Source organism: Ostrea edulis, chromosome 9 (assembly GCF_947568905.1).
Source record: "Ostrea edulis chromosome 9, xbOstEdul1.1, whole genome shotgun sequence".
NCBI classification, from domain to species: domain Eukaryota; kingdom Metazoa; phylum Mollusca; class Bivalvia; order Ostreida; family Ostreidae; genus Ostrea; species Ostrea edulis.
In genome coordinates, this window is record NC_079172.1 from 65,215,627 (window position 1) to 65,230,338 (window position 14,712).

At 35.5% G+C, this 14,712-nt stretch overlaps 2 protein-coding genes across 2 annotated transcripts; one reads left to right on the plus strand and one right to left on the minus strand.

Annotated features, from left to right (window-relative positions):
• Positions 1-747: 747 nt before the first annotated feature.
• On the minus strand, positions 748-3,093 carry LOC125658698 (uncharacterized). The gene is made up of 4 exons (XM_056150825.1): positions 2,575-3,093; positions 2,054-2,228; positions 1,290-1,421; positions 748-1,010 (listed from the first exon to the last, which is right to left on the minus strand). The coding sequence occupies exons 1-4, from the start codon at positions 3,091-3,093 to the stop codon at positions 748-750; spliced, it is 1,089 nt and encodes a 362-aa protein (XP_056006800.1).
• A 7,400-nt stretch (positions 3,094-10,493) lies between these two features.
• On the plus strand, positions 10,494-12,920 carry LOC125658610 (neuronal acetylcholine receptor subunit alpha-6-like). The gene is made up of 2 exons (XM_048889918.2): positions 10,494-10,745; positions 11,818-12,920. Exons 1-2 carry the CDS (start codon positions 10,494-10,496, stop codon positions 12,880-12,882), a joined length of 1,317 nt encoding a protein of 438 aa, XP_048745875.2. The 3' UTR covers positions 12,883-12,920.
• The last annotated feature ends 1,792 nt before the right edge of the window (positions 12,921-14,712 follow it).

Below are 14,712 nucleotides of genomic sequence, written 5' to 3' on the forward strand. Positions count from 1 at the left end.
ATACACATGTTTATCCAGAAATTTTTTCTATTTGACCAAAAATATTAAGAAGTATAAGAATGTCATATCGTATGCTTGTAAAATTATCATTTACTATTATACTGACATTAAATTCAGTGTTCTCACAATAAAAACAAGTATCAATAGAACCAAATGTATTGTAACAAATAGTGAATAAAAAATTATGTTGCTTTTAATGCAAAATGAGTCAAGAAAATCAAGATTACTGTCAGGTCTGCTTTATTTTTCGGCTCATAAAAATCATGTGATGTTCATAAATTAACTCATAGAAAAATGAAAAATGGATTGGCTTGGGTTATTTTGTTATAAATACTTGCAACAATGTATGATAAAGCAAATAAAATGAAATTTAATTTTTTTTTTTTTTACCAGAGATAATTAGTTTTTTTTTTAAATTTTCACAACCCTACTCCCCAAATTGATAAGAACACTTTTGTTTAAAAAAAAAATCTGCAAACATGCATATTTTAACAAAACAGCAATAAATTTACAATCTAAATATAGACTTCATATAAAAACTTGTCAAAATAAAATATATATTGACCTTGACAACGACCTCAAATATTGACCTAACAGCTGATCTTCAATTAGAACATCTAAGACTTTAGGAATATCTCTCATAGCAACAATGTTACAGCATTGGGAAAGTAAAAAGTAATTTTACTTTATATTCTATTCATTCCATCAACATAATATACAATGATACTGCAATATATCTGACACAATTCATGTTTCATATTGTTTCTCAAAATATTCCACAAGTTTTGGAATGACAGAATCCAGAACACGTTTTGTAGACGAAACTCGTGGCTGACCGTCGGATGTTTTTTGTGAAAATGTAGCTCTTAGTCCATCCTCACCATCTCTCTGAAATATTTTGTGAAGGTGTGACAAGTTCAATCCAGAACCTGCAATGTTTTCAGCTGTATTATGTTTCACAATGCCTTTTGCTATGAGAACATGCAGTGAAGTTATGTTTCTTCCTCGAACTGAAATAGAGTAAAATTATTCTGAATAAATCATACAAAAATACTATCAAATTTTAGTTTTACTTATCCATACATTCACCCCTTTCTAATTACCTTTTTTTCTCTTTTTATGTTTATTTATTTATTTTATTTTTTTGGTCAATATTGCCTCTGGCTGAGTCCCCCCCCCCCCCTTACTTGGGGGGGGGGGGTTCCCCATTATTTTGAAATGGAATGTTCTACAATGCACTACTATGTATGCCCATAAACATGCAAGCAAACTCTTTTTTTCAAACTTACTCAGATCTGTAGTCTCTAAATCAAACATTACAAGAGAAGGAGTTCCACTGGACAAGGTGACAGGCTTGAAAACACCACGGGGGACAGGATCTGGGATTTGTTCTGTGTCAATCTCATCAGCTAATCCAATCTCTGAAATTTTTAAAATTATGTTAAGATTTAATAAACATTTCTGTATTTTCTGATTAAGTCACAAAAGAAAATCTTCTATAAAGTATACATGAGAAAAATAATAGTACCTGACTGATGCAAGGTGAAGATAACGAACAGTGATCAATCTCATAACTCCTACAAGCAATACAAAAGAGATAGTTGGGCAAACACGGACCCCTGGACACACCAGAGGTGGGATCAGGTGCCTAGGAGGAGTAAGCATCCCCTGTTGACCGGTCACACCCGCTGTGAGCCCCATATCCTGATCAGGTAAACGGAGTTATCCGCAGTCAAATCAGTGTGCCAAGATCGGCTTAACAATCGGTATGAAACACGTCAGACAGCATTTGACCCAATGTGAGGTTGTATTGACGAACTAGATCGTTATAACGACCATAGAATTTGCGAAATGCTGACTTCAATCGAGACTGTTGCAATCTCTGTACCATCAACTTGTTTGTCAGTAGCTTACCTCGATTTAAAAACTGACTATACCCAGAACAAGCTCTTGCATATCGAATCAGCTGAGATATATAAACACCATATGCAGGTGATAATGGAATATTGCTACATAAATGTGGGAAGTTGACGATGGAGAAGATATGTGTCACCCTCAAGTGCCTGCAATGCCCATTGTGTAACATTCCTCTGTTGTTTTAACTGTAGTCGCATTCTCTTTGTCGAGGGAAATTTTGACCTCTTTTCAACCTTCAGTTGCCGCTTGAACTGTTTGTCTGCATACTTCTGGGTGTAGTTTCCAGGAGACAAACCAGCCTCTTCATTAACCTTTATTGTATTAGAAAAAATATGAACAAATTCTATTTTTGAGCACAATTTTCTTATGTAATTTTTTTTTTTAAATCCGAATGTTTAACAGTTAAAATTGAAGAGTGTAGATTGTTGAATAAAATAATACCATGCCAAATGTAAATTCATAAATATGAATTAAAAACTTAAAGGTAACAAAGAACGCAGTCTGGATGTCAGTCACTGAAACACTGAAATCAACAATATGCTAAAAAAGAAATAAAAACAAAATAATGATAACAGCCAACTTTGTAAAAACATAAACAATGAAACATTAACGAACAATAACCTGAAAAGAATTCAACAAAACAATATCTTAAAATACCTTGGAAATGTAACTTCTTCCTTCATTTATGAAGGCTGCTGTAGCATGGACCCTGAAATCAAGTGCCTCAGAGTTGTCATAGTGGTGAGACTTCGGTACCCTTAGAGTGACTTCTCTGTTGGCATGTTCGCACTGTTGACTAGAGCCGAGGTCTACATACAGGGCTGCCCGTGCTGCTACTTGATCGAAGATGGGCTGGAGATCCTGGATAAGTTTGTCGTCCTTCAAAGCAGATTTGTAGGGAAGACTTCTGTGAATATATTTTTCACCTGGATTTCGTTTAAACCCACAAAATCGAGCATGGTACACAGAATGATCACCAAAATGATGAGGTAGAATAGCTCTCAAGTTCTCCTCCAGTTCCTCTTTGCACAGAATTTTAGAAAGGGCATATTTTATGCATTTTTGCAAGTGAATAACAACATTTTTACTGAGTTTCACACCTTTGGTTCCATGTAGTATATAGAGTCGTTTTCCAATGTTCTTAACCACATGATTTTTGTCCAGTCGTTTTTTCATGGTAATTCCAAGGTCATTTTTAAAGTTTCGTAATTAATGTATTGTCCCCATCTCCTTCAAGAATTTCCACCGGTGTACCTAAGTCTCTCAATTCTTTGACGCCCTGAACACCGCTTACATTTTCCATTGAACGGGCACTTCCAGTGTGACTGTGGACACATCTGTGCTTTCTGATCTTTTGGCCTGGTCGATTTCTTTGCCACCACTTACAAGTACCACATGTTCTGTGAGATACGACTGTTTTCACTACTTTTTTCCCATACTTGGCTTTACTCATGAAAAATGTATGTGCTGCAAAAAGAAAATTTATAATTATATTTTAATTCTTATCACGTAAAAATATTGATAACAAGTAATGTTTGTGCCATTAAGGGAGTAATTTACACTAAATATGCAAATTTACAGAATGTAAGGATTTTATTTTTGTGTCCAATTACTGTTAACATACAATGCCTAGTGCAGGGTTCTCAATAAGTTTAAAAGTAGGAGATGAAATTGAAATAAGGTGCGAGTCCACTAGAGAGGCCCTTGGATAAACATGCTACCCGGAATAATTTTGAAACGTGAAGAGCTCTTGTCACACGGTGACACACTTTCTCTCTTTGTTATTTCAAGCAATATAAACATATTTGGTCGCTGCCACTTATACTTGCCCGACCATCCCACTTCAAATCAGGCCAAAATAAAATATGTGTGTGTTTCCTATTTCACTTCTAAACAAATTGGGTAGGGTAAGTTGGTAAAACATTTGATTTTATAAAAACATTCTATTCGTAATCTTAGTTTTAAGGTACTTGGAATACAGATCTAGATACATTACAAATACCTTTTAAATATTTTGAAGATCAATAGTACTTAAAAATTTAAATTGGAGAAACTCCAACACAAAAAGAAAAAAATATCGGTAAGAAAATTCTGAATTTTTATTTACATGTATATACCGGGAAGACGAAAGCACACATATATTTTATTTTGGCCTCATAGAAAGTGAGGGAATAAGAAAGAAAAGAGAGGAGAGCTTGGACAAAACTCGCTTATCCTAACGAGTCCATACCCTCCTCTTGCTAGATAGTAATGAACCAAATATTTCTTTAGCAATTAGTATATTCAGCTAAACCTGTATTAATTCTATAACAGTAATTGTAATTCCAACTAAATAAATACAGCTTCAAATGAATTGAGCACATTACCTAGTCTACATTTCTTTGCAAAGTAGCCTGTTATTTTCTTCATACTGAGAGGATTGGGAAATCAATACTTACACGTTACAGCTCAGGAAAGGAATTGCAGAAAAAACGTTAATGTCTTTGACATGTGTAACACACAACTTTTTTGTATTTGCTATAGAAAGTAGGTGGCGTTTCTGCACAAAGTAAGGGTAGAGGGGCAGAAATCGCCAATCGGCAGTTCTTATGAGAATCCTGTAGTGGTGTATTCTACTAGGGACTTTGATTTGACAAATCAGAGTCAGCTAAATAAAATCCAAGGTAGCTGATTGATAATATGCATAGAGATATACTCACAGGTAATGCTATCGAAACCACGTTTGTTCCATGCTGTATCTACTGCACAGGACATTCCAGTTCTAGATTTTGTTGGAAATTTTGACATAAGCCTCATCCTGCACTTTAAAGACTGGCGCTGTGATGGAAGACAGGAAATTCTTCTTTTCAACTTTGCTCTACCTTTTCCCTTCGTCGTGCTGAAAATTGTGAAATTCAAATGTCAACTAAAAGATGCCAGCATGAACTAAAATATTTGAACATCATTTCTGGAACATATGAAATACTACTTAGCAAAACTATACAAAGTTATAAACATTTTTTTCTACAGTACCTTGATGAACTTGATGCATTGTTTGCATTCTTGAAAAGTTCAGGTGATTGCAGGGCAATGGGTTCTTGATGCACCAGTTTCCTAAAAATAAAACCATGTTTGTAATTTCCATATTACTTTTACTGCAACGTTTTGTTGTATCTCTATACGATATATTCAAAAAGTGATATTTCATGAAAAAATCTGTTCTTGGTAAGCAAGATTTGTTTTGGTTACTTATGCACAAAGTTCTCTACAGTAAATATCAGGGGGGAAAAGAACACAGACACATATAGGCGTGTACTCGCACACACACACTAGAGTAAATTTATATCATAGTTAAATTGTTAATAACTGTAAATAACATGTATAACTTATCAATTGTCATAACTCTTGGAAGATTGAAAATGAAACTGGTTAAGTTATTTTCGGCATTCTGATTTTTCTTTATTTTACTTTATATATATATATATATATATATATATATATATATATATAAAGTAAAATAAAGAAAAATCATATATATATATATATATATATATATATATATATATATATATACTGTGTTGCATTAATTAACTTAGAATTTACTACATTGTCAGCCATTTCAATAAAGACTCAAAATAAATGACAAATCTTACTTTGTACTTGGAGATGCATCATCAAGAAGGCTGACACCTAGGCCATCAATTTCCTCTCCCATCCTTTCCCGTGCATGACTTCATTCCTCATTACCAACATTTCTATTTACAAAGGGAACAGTAATGGTTGTAAAAATCAATCTAAATTTATGTTATTAATTTAATTTTGGCATCTTTGGAATTACACAATACAACCAGTCAATAACACATGAAAAGTTAAAATCAAGTGGATATGTATAAAACTGTAAACAAGAACATGTAAATTGTAAACATTGTAACAAAATTGGTAACATAGTAATTTCAAATTTTTTGACACACATTTCAGCTAGAATATCCTATGCAATGAAAAATATTTACATGTTACAGTCCATAAATAAACAAGTCCACAAGCCAGACAACTGTCTTCTCAAGTGAAACAATAAGACATGAAGTGCTGCAAATTCAGGCATTTTAAAATAGTATGCATATACCAGTATCTGGACAATTAACAATTGGAAAAGCATTATTGTTGAATAGTAATAACATCGATATAGAACAATGATTTATGATTGTATAAAGAATATAATGCTCTTGCAATGTGAGATTTTGAGTTAATAATACAGACTGATGCCTGATCAGGGTGAAATAAATTCCATCGCTATTTTCAGTATCACAGAAAAGGTTATAATGAGATGGACATGTAAACACTCCAACCTTGTATAAAACAAGATTAGTTTGTGAAACACAAAATGCCCCCGATAATGGCCAATTCCTAAGATGACAAATATTTTGGTACCAGTAGAAAGATCTTGTCACAAGAAATGCTCAAGTGCAATATGAAAGTTCTAATATTTACCATTTAGAAGTTATGACCAATGTCAATCTTTTTAAAAGTAGGTCAAATGTCAAGGTCAAAAGGTTTAGTACAAACGGAAAGGTTTTGTCACAAGGAATACTCATGTGAAGTATCAAAGCTCTATCACTTATTGTTCAAAAGTTATTAGCAAGGTTAAAATTTTCAAAAGTAGGTCATACTCCAAGGTCAAATGGTAAAAATGTTGGTACCCACAAAAAGGTATTGTCATAAGAAATACTCAAATGAAATATCAAAGCTCTAGCTCTTACTGTTCAAAATTTATTGGCAAGGTTAAAGTTTTTAAAAAGTAGGTCAAACTCCAAGGTGGAGGTCACAGGGTAAAACATATTGATACCCATGGAAAGGTCTTGTCATAAGGAATACTCATGTGAAATATCAAAGGTCTATCATTTACTGTTCAAAGGTTATTAGCAAGGTTAAAGTTTTCAAAAAGTAGGTCAAACTCCAAGGTTAAGGTCACAGGGTAAAAAAAGGTTTGGTACCCACGGAAAGGTTGATTGATTGATTGATTGATTGATGTTTTCCGCCGCACTCAACAATTTTTCAGTTATATGGTGGCGCCCAGTTTTTTTTTATTGGTGGAAGAGAGAACCCAGATACAATGTACCTGGGAAGAGACCACCGACCTTCCCAAAGTAAACTGGGAAACGTTCTCACTTACCGGCGCGAGCGGGATTCGAACCCCACGGAAAGGTCTTGTCATAAGGAATACTCATGTGAAATATCAAAGCTCTATCATTTACTGTTCAAAAGTTATTAGCAAGGTTAAAGTTTCAGACAGAATTACAGAATGACAGACAGGACAAAAAACAATATGCCCCCTGATCTTCGATCTCGGGGGCATAGAAATAGTTTCTAAAATGCTAGAACTCTCAATATGTAGATGTAAATTGTAAACATTTTAACAAATTATTTACATAATTTCAAATTTTTTGACACACATTAGGACTAGAAGTTTCCTATGCAATGAAAGATATATACATGTGATAGACAATCATAAATATACAAGTCCAGAAGCCAGACATCTTTTTAAAAAAATAATATAATATAAAGAGCTGTAAATTATAGACTTTCAAAATATTAAGCATCAAAGATGCGTATGGCCGAGTTGTAGTTTGGAAAATTATGCACGCTTGCATTCACGAAGTAAAAACATGCACGTATTTTATATGGTTTATAAGTATGAAGTTTTGAATAGCCGAAATAGATATTTAGTGTGATAATGACCTTGACCTTTGGATTTCAAAAGCAACATGAATCTTGAATGTCATCAGGATTTGAAGTCTAATAAACATGCACCAGCAAGTATATGTATAAAAGTTAGAGGCAAGCTCAAATCTACAGTATATAGTGAAAAAGAGACTTTGGCCTTTTGACCTCAAAATAAATAAGAAAAACGTCCCCCCAAAAAACAAACCTCGCCTGTACAGTTGTCAGGGGGGGGGGGGGTAATATTGTTGGCTTGCATCAAAACTAGTTTTTTGCGTGCATAGAATAACATGATAAACTCAGGATACATTCGCATATTCTCGGGGTTTTTTTTCGTAAAAAAGGCCGATGTAAACAAAGTTAGAAAATTTGCTCATGGAAACAACAATAGTTTCTGTTTGAAAGATAATTCAAATTCATCTAATAAATCAATGAAAAATAAAAAGATTGTCTTTTTCAAAATATTGATCTTATATTTTTCAAATATCTGTACAAATGATCAGCGCAATTTATGCACTCTTTTCTTCCACGTTGATTCAATTTATGTGTTCTCCGTACGGCTTCCGTTTTGAGGCCTCAACTGACAGTAAACTAAAAGACGGGGTCACGTCACGTTACCCTGTCTAAAAAATATAGCAACCAGAGTTAAAGGTGGTGTAACTGGCATTGAGGGCTTGGTATGGTGTAATTAGCAACAAGATCTAGGAATGGTGTAACTGGCAACAAGAACTAGGGATAGTATAACTGGCAACAAGAGCTAGGGATAGTGTAACTGGCATTAAGAACTAGGGATAGTGTAACTGGCAACAAGAGCTAGGGATAGTGTAACTGGCATCAAGAGCTAGGGATAGTGTAACTGGCATTAAGAACTAGGGATAGTGTAACTGGCAACAAGAGCTAGGGATAGTGTAACTGGCAACAAGCACTAGGATTGGTGTAACGGGCAACAAGAGCTAGGGATAGTGTAACTGGCAACAAGAGCTAGGAATAGTATAACTGGCAAATGTAAAAGACACTGCTTGTCGCGTTAAATGGATTTATAAAAACAATATTACTATCTGTATATAAACTATAGGGTTTTAACATTTGTATTACTTCTTCGTTTATAAAGAATGGTGAGAGTCTCTTCATATTAAAGTATGCGCGATGACGTTTTGGAGTATAATTTTATTATACCAAGAGAGTAAGATTTCTGGAAAATTATCTTTCCAAAAGAAAATGTTAACAATTAATTGTGTAATCATATTAGAAATACTTCGATGTTCGGCAACGACAAGAGAGGATATAAAATGGCTTTTAGGAATTAAGAATTTCATCGTGGATTACTTGATCAATTGAAACAGACACGAAGTAGTGGTATGTATAATTCATCAAAGAGCAAGAATTACTGAATTCTCAAGAATAATATAGGTTTTAAATCACACTAGAATGAATTATACATGCATCGTCATCTTAATGAATATGGGTTATTGTTTGTTTAGACATTGTAATGCAAAGTTACTAATGGAAACGCGCAGATGAGAAAATAAAGAAAGAGAAAATATAAAATATAATTTATAGTATCGAAAATATAAATTAATGGCAAACTAACAACTCAACTTTATGACCAACGGGATGATTTCAGCTTCTCCATCGTCAACTTCCCATATCTATTATCCATTATCACCTGCATATGCTGTTTAAATCTCTCAACTGATTCGATAAACAAGAACTTGTTCTGCGTATGATCAGTTTCTAAATCGAATCAGGCTACTGACACACAGGTTGATGTTACAGGGGTTTCAATAGTCGAAATTCTATGGTCGTTATAAAACGATCTAGTTTGCCAATATAGCCTGACGGTCAAATGCTGCCTGATGTGTTTCATACCGATTGATACACTGATTCTGACTACGGATTACTCTGTTTACCTGATCAAGACATAGGGCCCACGACGGGTGTGACCGGTCGACAGGGGATCCTTACCCTTCCTAGGCACCTGGTCCCACTATTAGTATATTAACTACTAGTACTATTAGTATATCCAGGGGTCCGTGTTTACCCAACTATTAATTACGTATTCCTTATAGGAGTTATGTGATTGATCACTGTTCGTTATCTTCACCTTTTCACACCACCTCTGAGCAAATGTTTCGCCTGTTTCCCCTGCTATACATCAAATAATTGTATCCTATTCTTCTTGTACACCAGGGAAATGCATAATGAAGTTTAGATCAAACCTACCTCATCTCAATATCTATTAACTTCTAGTGATCAAATAAATTTCATCTCGAACAGTAACAGTTATCGATTCGTGTTAAATTAAGAGTTAGAAGGTAAATTGATACGATGGAGATCAGACTGTGCACCACTAATGGCACGGGACGATGGAAGACAGATACCCAGTCTCAGTGCAAATATCGCTTTGTCTTTAGGTAAACTGGGCGCTGTTTAATGATAACAGCTGATATTATCTGCAATTGATAATTTATGATTTTGAATGATTCCCTCCCAGTGTAACCTTATAAATATTTGTACAACGGATTTGATAATTACTTTGTTCATTATTAAAATCATTCGAATTATTTCATCAGATAAGTCGACCGTGCCCCCACATTTACGTCTCTAGATTTTATCATGGTTTATATACTGCTCAGGCAGATAAATTCCATCAGTCGTCAACCAACATATATTAGGAATATATCTGTCTCTATCCCATTCCCGTGTTAACTGAGCTATTTTTGAGATTTTACATTTTGCTTCCCAATTTAACTGAAGTTGGTCGTAACTTACAAAAAAACAACAACATTTGAATGAAGAGGCTTCAGTGAATGGAGGCGATGCAGCTGCAAGTTTTATTGATCTTGATAAGTACCTTGTACAATGTCGATTGTAGAAGTATGTCCAATGTGAAAGAAATTATAAAGAGGCTGTTTGAAGAAGGACACTATGACAGAAAAATCCGCCCAGTTCAGGACTATGACGAAGCCGTACACCTGGACGTGAGCTTCTTTCTGTTCAGTATCAATCATTTGAATGAGGCGGAGGAGAAGCTTGTGACCACAGCATATCTTGAACTGGTGTGGACCGACGAAAATCTCCACTGGGATCCCGGGGATCACGAGGGCATAGAACATTTTTACATTCCGCAGGTAACACATGCTAGTATTTCTCAACTGTATGTAACAGTACCTGAGAGATTATAAATATCCATTGTCTATACTTACAAAAGCGATGTATCTCTGTTAGGGGTAGAGAGTGACCACTATATCAACATTCAGTATAGCAATATCCCTGTAGATAGAATTAGTTCCCAGAGGACAATTTTGCACTGTATTTGTTTTTAAATTGTAAAACGAATGTGAAAATGAGCAAATATTGGTGTTTTAAGCCACTTGCGAACGAAGAAGTATCTATGTTATGTTAGGGTACATTTAGTAAAAACACAATGCACTGTCAGATACAACATTTAAAAAAAAAACTGGGGAAAAAACTGAAAATAACAAAGAGATCAATCTGAACAATCCTTTTATTGATACAAAATGAAGAGTAAGGCAAACATCGACTCCTGAAAACACCAGAGGTGTAATCAGGTGCCCAGGAGAAGTAATCACCCCTTGTTGATCGTTTACACCCGCCATGAGCCCTCCACCCTAATTAGGCAATCCGTTGTCAAAATCAGTATGTGAAGAACAGCCTGACAACCGGCACTAAACAAGCAAGATGTCGCCCGAGATTGTATGAATTAATGCGTTAATGGTATGTGAGAAACAATGTACCTGCGAGGTTGGAATTATACATTTTCTATCATAACAAGCATTCTGATAAATGCTATGGTTGACTTCTAGTCACGGTAGCTCAGTGGTAAATCGTTTGCTTCGTAACCGGGAAGTCGTGCCATGACCGCTTCAAACCTAAGACGTTAAAATAGGTAGTGATTGCTCCTTCGTCAAACGCTCGGCATCTATAAATGAGAATCGCGGGTCTTTCGAATATGACGTTAAAACGAAGGTCTCGTGTCGCGGCAGGCGTTGGCACGTTAAAGAACCCTCAATACTACGGCCCTGAGCGCTAAGCATAGGTTTAAATTTGTTGTACTTCACTTACACCTGGTGACGTTTCAATAAGAGTGAACATTCTCGACCGGATGTAAAACAAATAAACAATCAATTGATTATATGCTATTTTCCAGCGACATATTAATCAGTAGTTGACATATTTCAGAAAGAGATATGGACACCCGACATCGTACTGAAGAACGGATTTTCCAGATTTGAGGAATTAGGGGGATCTTTCTACTATCTGGATGTTGATTTTAACGGACAGATCACGTGGTTACCGTACGAGGTCTTTAAGAGTCAATGCCCTATCGACATCACTTTCTTTCCATTTGATGAACAGATCTGCCACATTTCATTCGTTATCTGGTCATACGCCAGGTCGGAAGTTGTGATCTCTGGATCTAATCATGGGATCAAGTTCTATCAGTATGAAGAGAACAGCATCTGGTCCATTGTCAACACAAAGGTCACAATTATAGATAATCCCAAGATAAGAGAGTCTGAAATCACCTTCACGCTTCATCTGAAGAGGAAGCCGCTGTACATCGTCATGAATGTTATCATTCCTATTTTCTTTCTGGCTGTTGTCAACATCTTAACATTCATCATTCCGGCTGACTCCGGGGAGAAAATAACCTTCAGTATGACAGTGTTTCTTTCATTTCTTGTTTTTCTGAATGTAATATCAGCAGATCTTCCGAACAATTCAGAAAGCATCCCCCTTCTAGGCGTGTATCTAGAAATACAACTCGGATACAGCATCATTGTTCTGATTGTGACGTCACTACAGTTAAGAATTCACTACCGAAGTGAGGAGGAGAAACTTTCACGATTACATGGTATCATAATTAGAATAAGTCACTTAATGAATTGTAAAAGAAGGTCCAGGACATATCCTGATAACAGAGACAATCATTTGAAAATGGAGCCGAATCCATGTGGAGAAAAGCGGACTAGCATGCATCTGGAATGTTTCGCAGATACCATTGATCAACATTCGTTGAAAATACCAACTGAAATGAACGCGTGCAGTCATAGGGCTGATGATATGGTCACCAATAAAACGAAACCTACCCCATCACTCACATCATATCCAGCTGAAAACGTTGAATCGATGTATACTTGGAAAGATGTTTCCTCGGCTTTGGATGTAATTTCCTTCTGGGTTTTTATTGGGTCGAACTGTGTACTAACAATCGTCTTTTTCGGTCGAATGTTAGTACAATAAAAGTTATCTAATGCGAAATTCATTGGGGGTAAAGTTGATGTCGGAATGAACAGTATGTCTGGAAAAAATACATTATATGACGTAGATTAAAAGAATGAATGGAATTTATGTTTGTCATGGTGAAATGGACAGTCAAGTTAAGGACATACGCCACGTTTCTGACATTCTTTTTAAAATAATGTTTTCATCTCGTACGTACTGTGTCTGACACGGAGAATCGAACCTGGTATCTCGCGGTTTCAAAGATAACGTCCTAACCATTAGCACCATTAGAATATTGAAAAGTGAAGATAATGAACAGTGATTAATTTCATAACTCCTATAAGGAATACAAAATATGTAGAGAGTTAGGCATGGCGATTCTTGTATTTCTAACATTGTAGTAATTTAACAATACTTTGCATACAGACCCGGGTAACTCAATCGTTAAATCAGCTTACTAGCAATGCAAAAGTCCTAGGTTCGATACATGATTGTTCCAAAGTTTCTCTCCTGTACTGTAATTCGTAAGAACTGACTTTACATTTTTACTTTTTAACCAGGAACTATCAAAATATGTTAACTTTGAAAGAAACATATTTTGACTACGGATAAATCGTTTACCTGATCAAGATATAGGGCTAACGGCGGGTATGACAGGTCGACAGGGGATGCTTACTCCTCCTAAGCACTTGGTCCCACCTCTGGTATATTCAGGGGTACGTGTTTGCCAACTCTTTACCCAACAGTGATCAATCTCTTAACTCCTATAAGCAATACAAAATAGAGAGTTGGGCAAACACGGACCCCTGGACATATATTTATAATTGATTGATTTGAAAGGAAAAAATCAATGGTCAGAAGTGGGATCAGGTGTCTAGAGGAGTAAGCATCCCCTGTTAATAGATTAATAGATACAGAGCATTATTTGTGTAAGTTAATGGATCTCATAAATCCTCTGAAAATTCAAACTCAAACTCCTAGAAACATCAAAGGTGGGATCAGGTGTCTAGGAGGATCAAGTATCCCCTGCTGACCGATCAAATCCACCGTTAACCCTCTATCTTAACAAGGTTCATGTAAATGGACTAAGCATTAGTCAAAATCAGTATGTAAAGAACGGCCTGTCATTTTGCATGAAACACAGTGGTAAGTTGTCTTTGCAAATTTACTCATTAAATGACGACCATAGGATTTGGGAGATGCTGACATTTGAAAGAGATGATTGAAGCCCCTTTAACATCATCTTATTTCTCAGTAGCTTCGATTTAAAAATGAACATGCTGTTGTATACCGAATCAGTTGAGAGACATAAACACCATATGCGAGTGATAATTGAATATTCCTAAATAAATGTACAAGTAACTAAAAAATAAATCTATATTTTTTTGAAAAAGATGGCTTGGTTCTTATTCTTGTGTCAAGATCAGCAATTCGCAAATTCTGTGATCGTTATAACGATATAATTTAACAATGTCATTGGGTCAAATGCTGTCTGACGTGCTTCATCCCAATTGAGGCCGTTCTTTACATATTGATTTTGACTACGAATTACTCCGTTTACCCGATCGAGATATAGGACTCACGACGGGTGTGATTAGTCTAAAGGGGATGCTTTTCTCCCTCTAGGCTTCTGATTCCATATCTGGTATGTCCAGTGGTCAGAGATTGCCTGCTCGTAATTTTGTACTTTGATAGTTATGACATTGATCACTGTTCGGGGTTTTTTTGGGGGGGGGGTGTTCGTTTGTTTTTCCACTGTTTCACCAAGATAACATTGTTTTTCATTCCAGTGGACTTTCTGATTCCGAGATAATAAACAGTCGTATTTATCGGTGGTTTGTTTTAAAT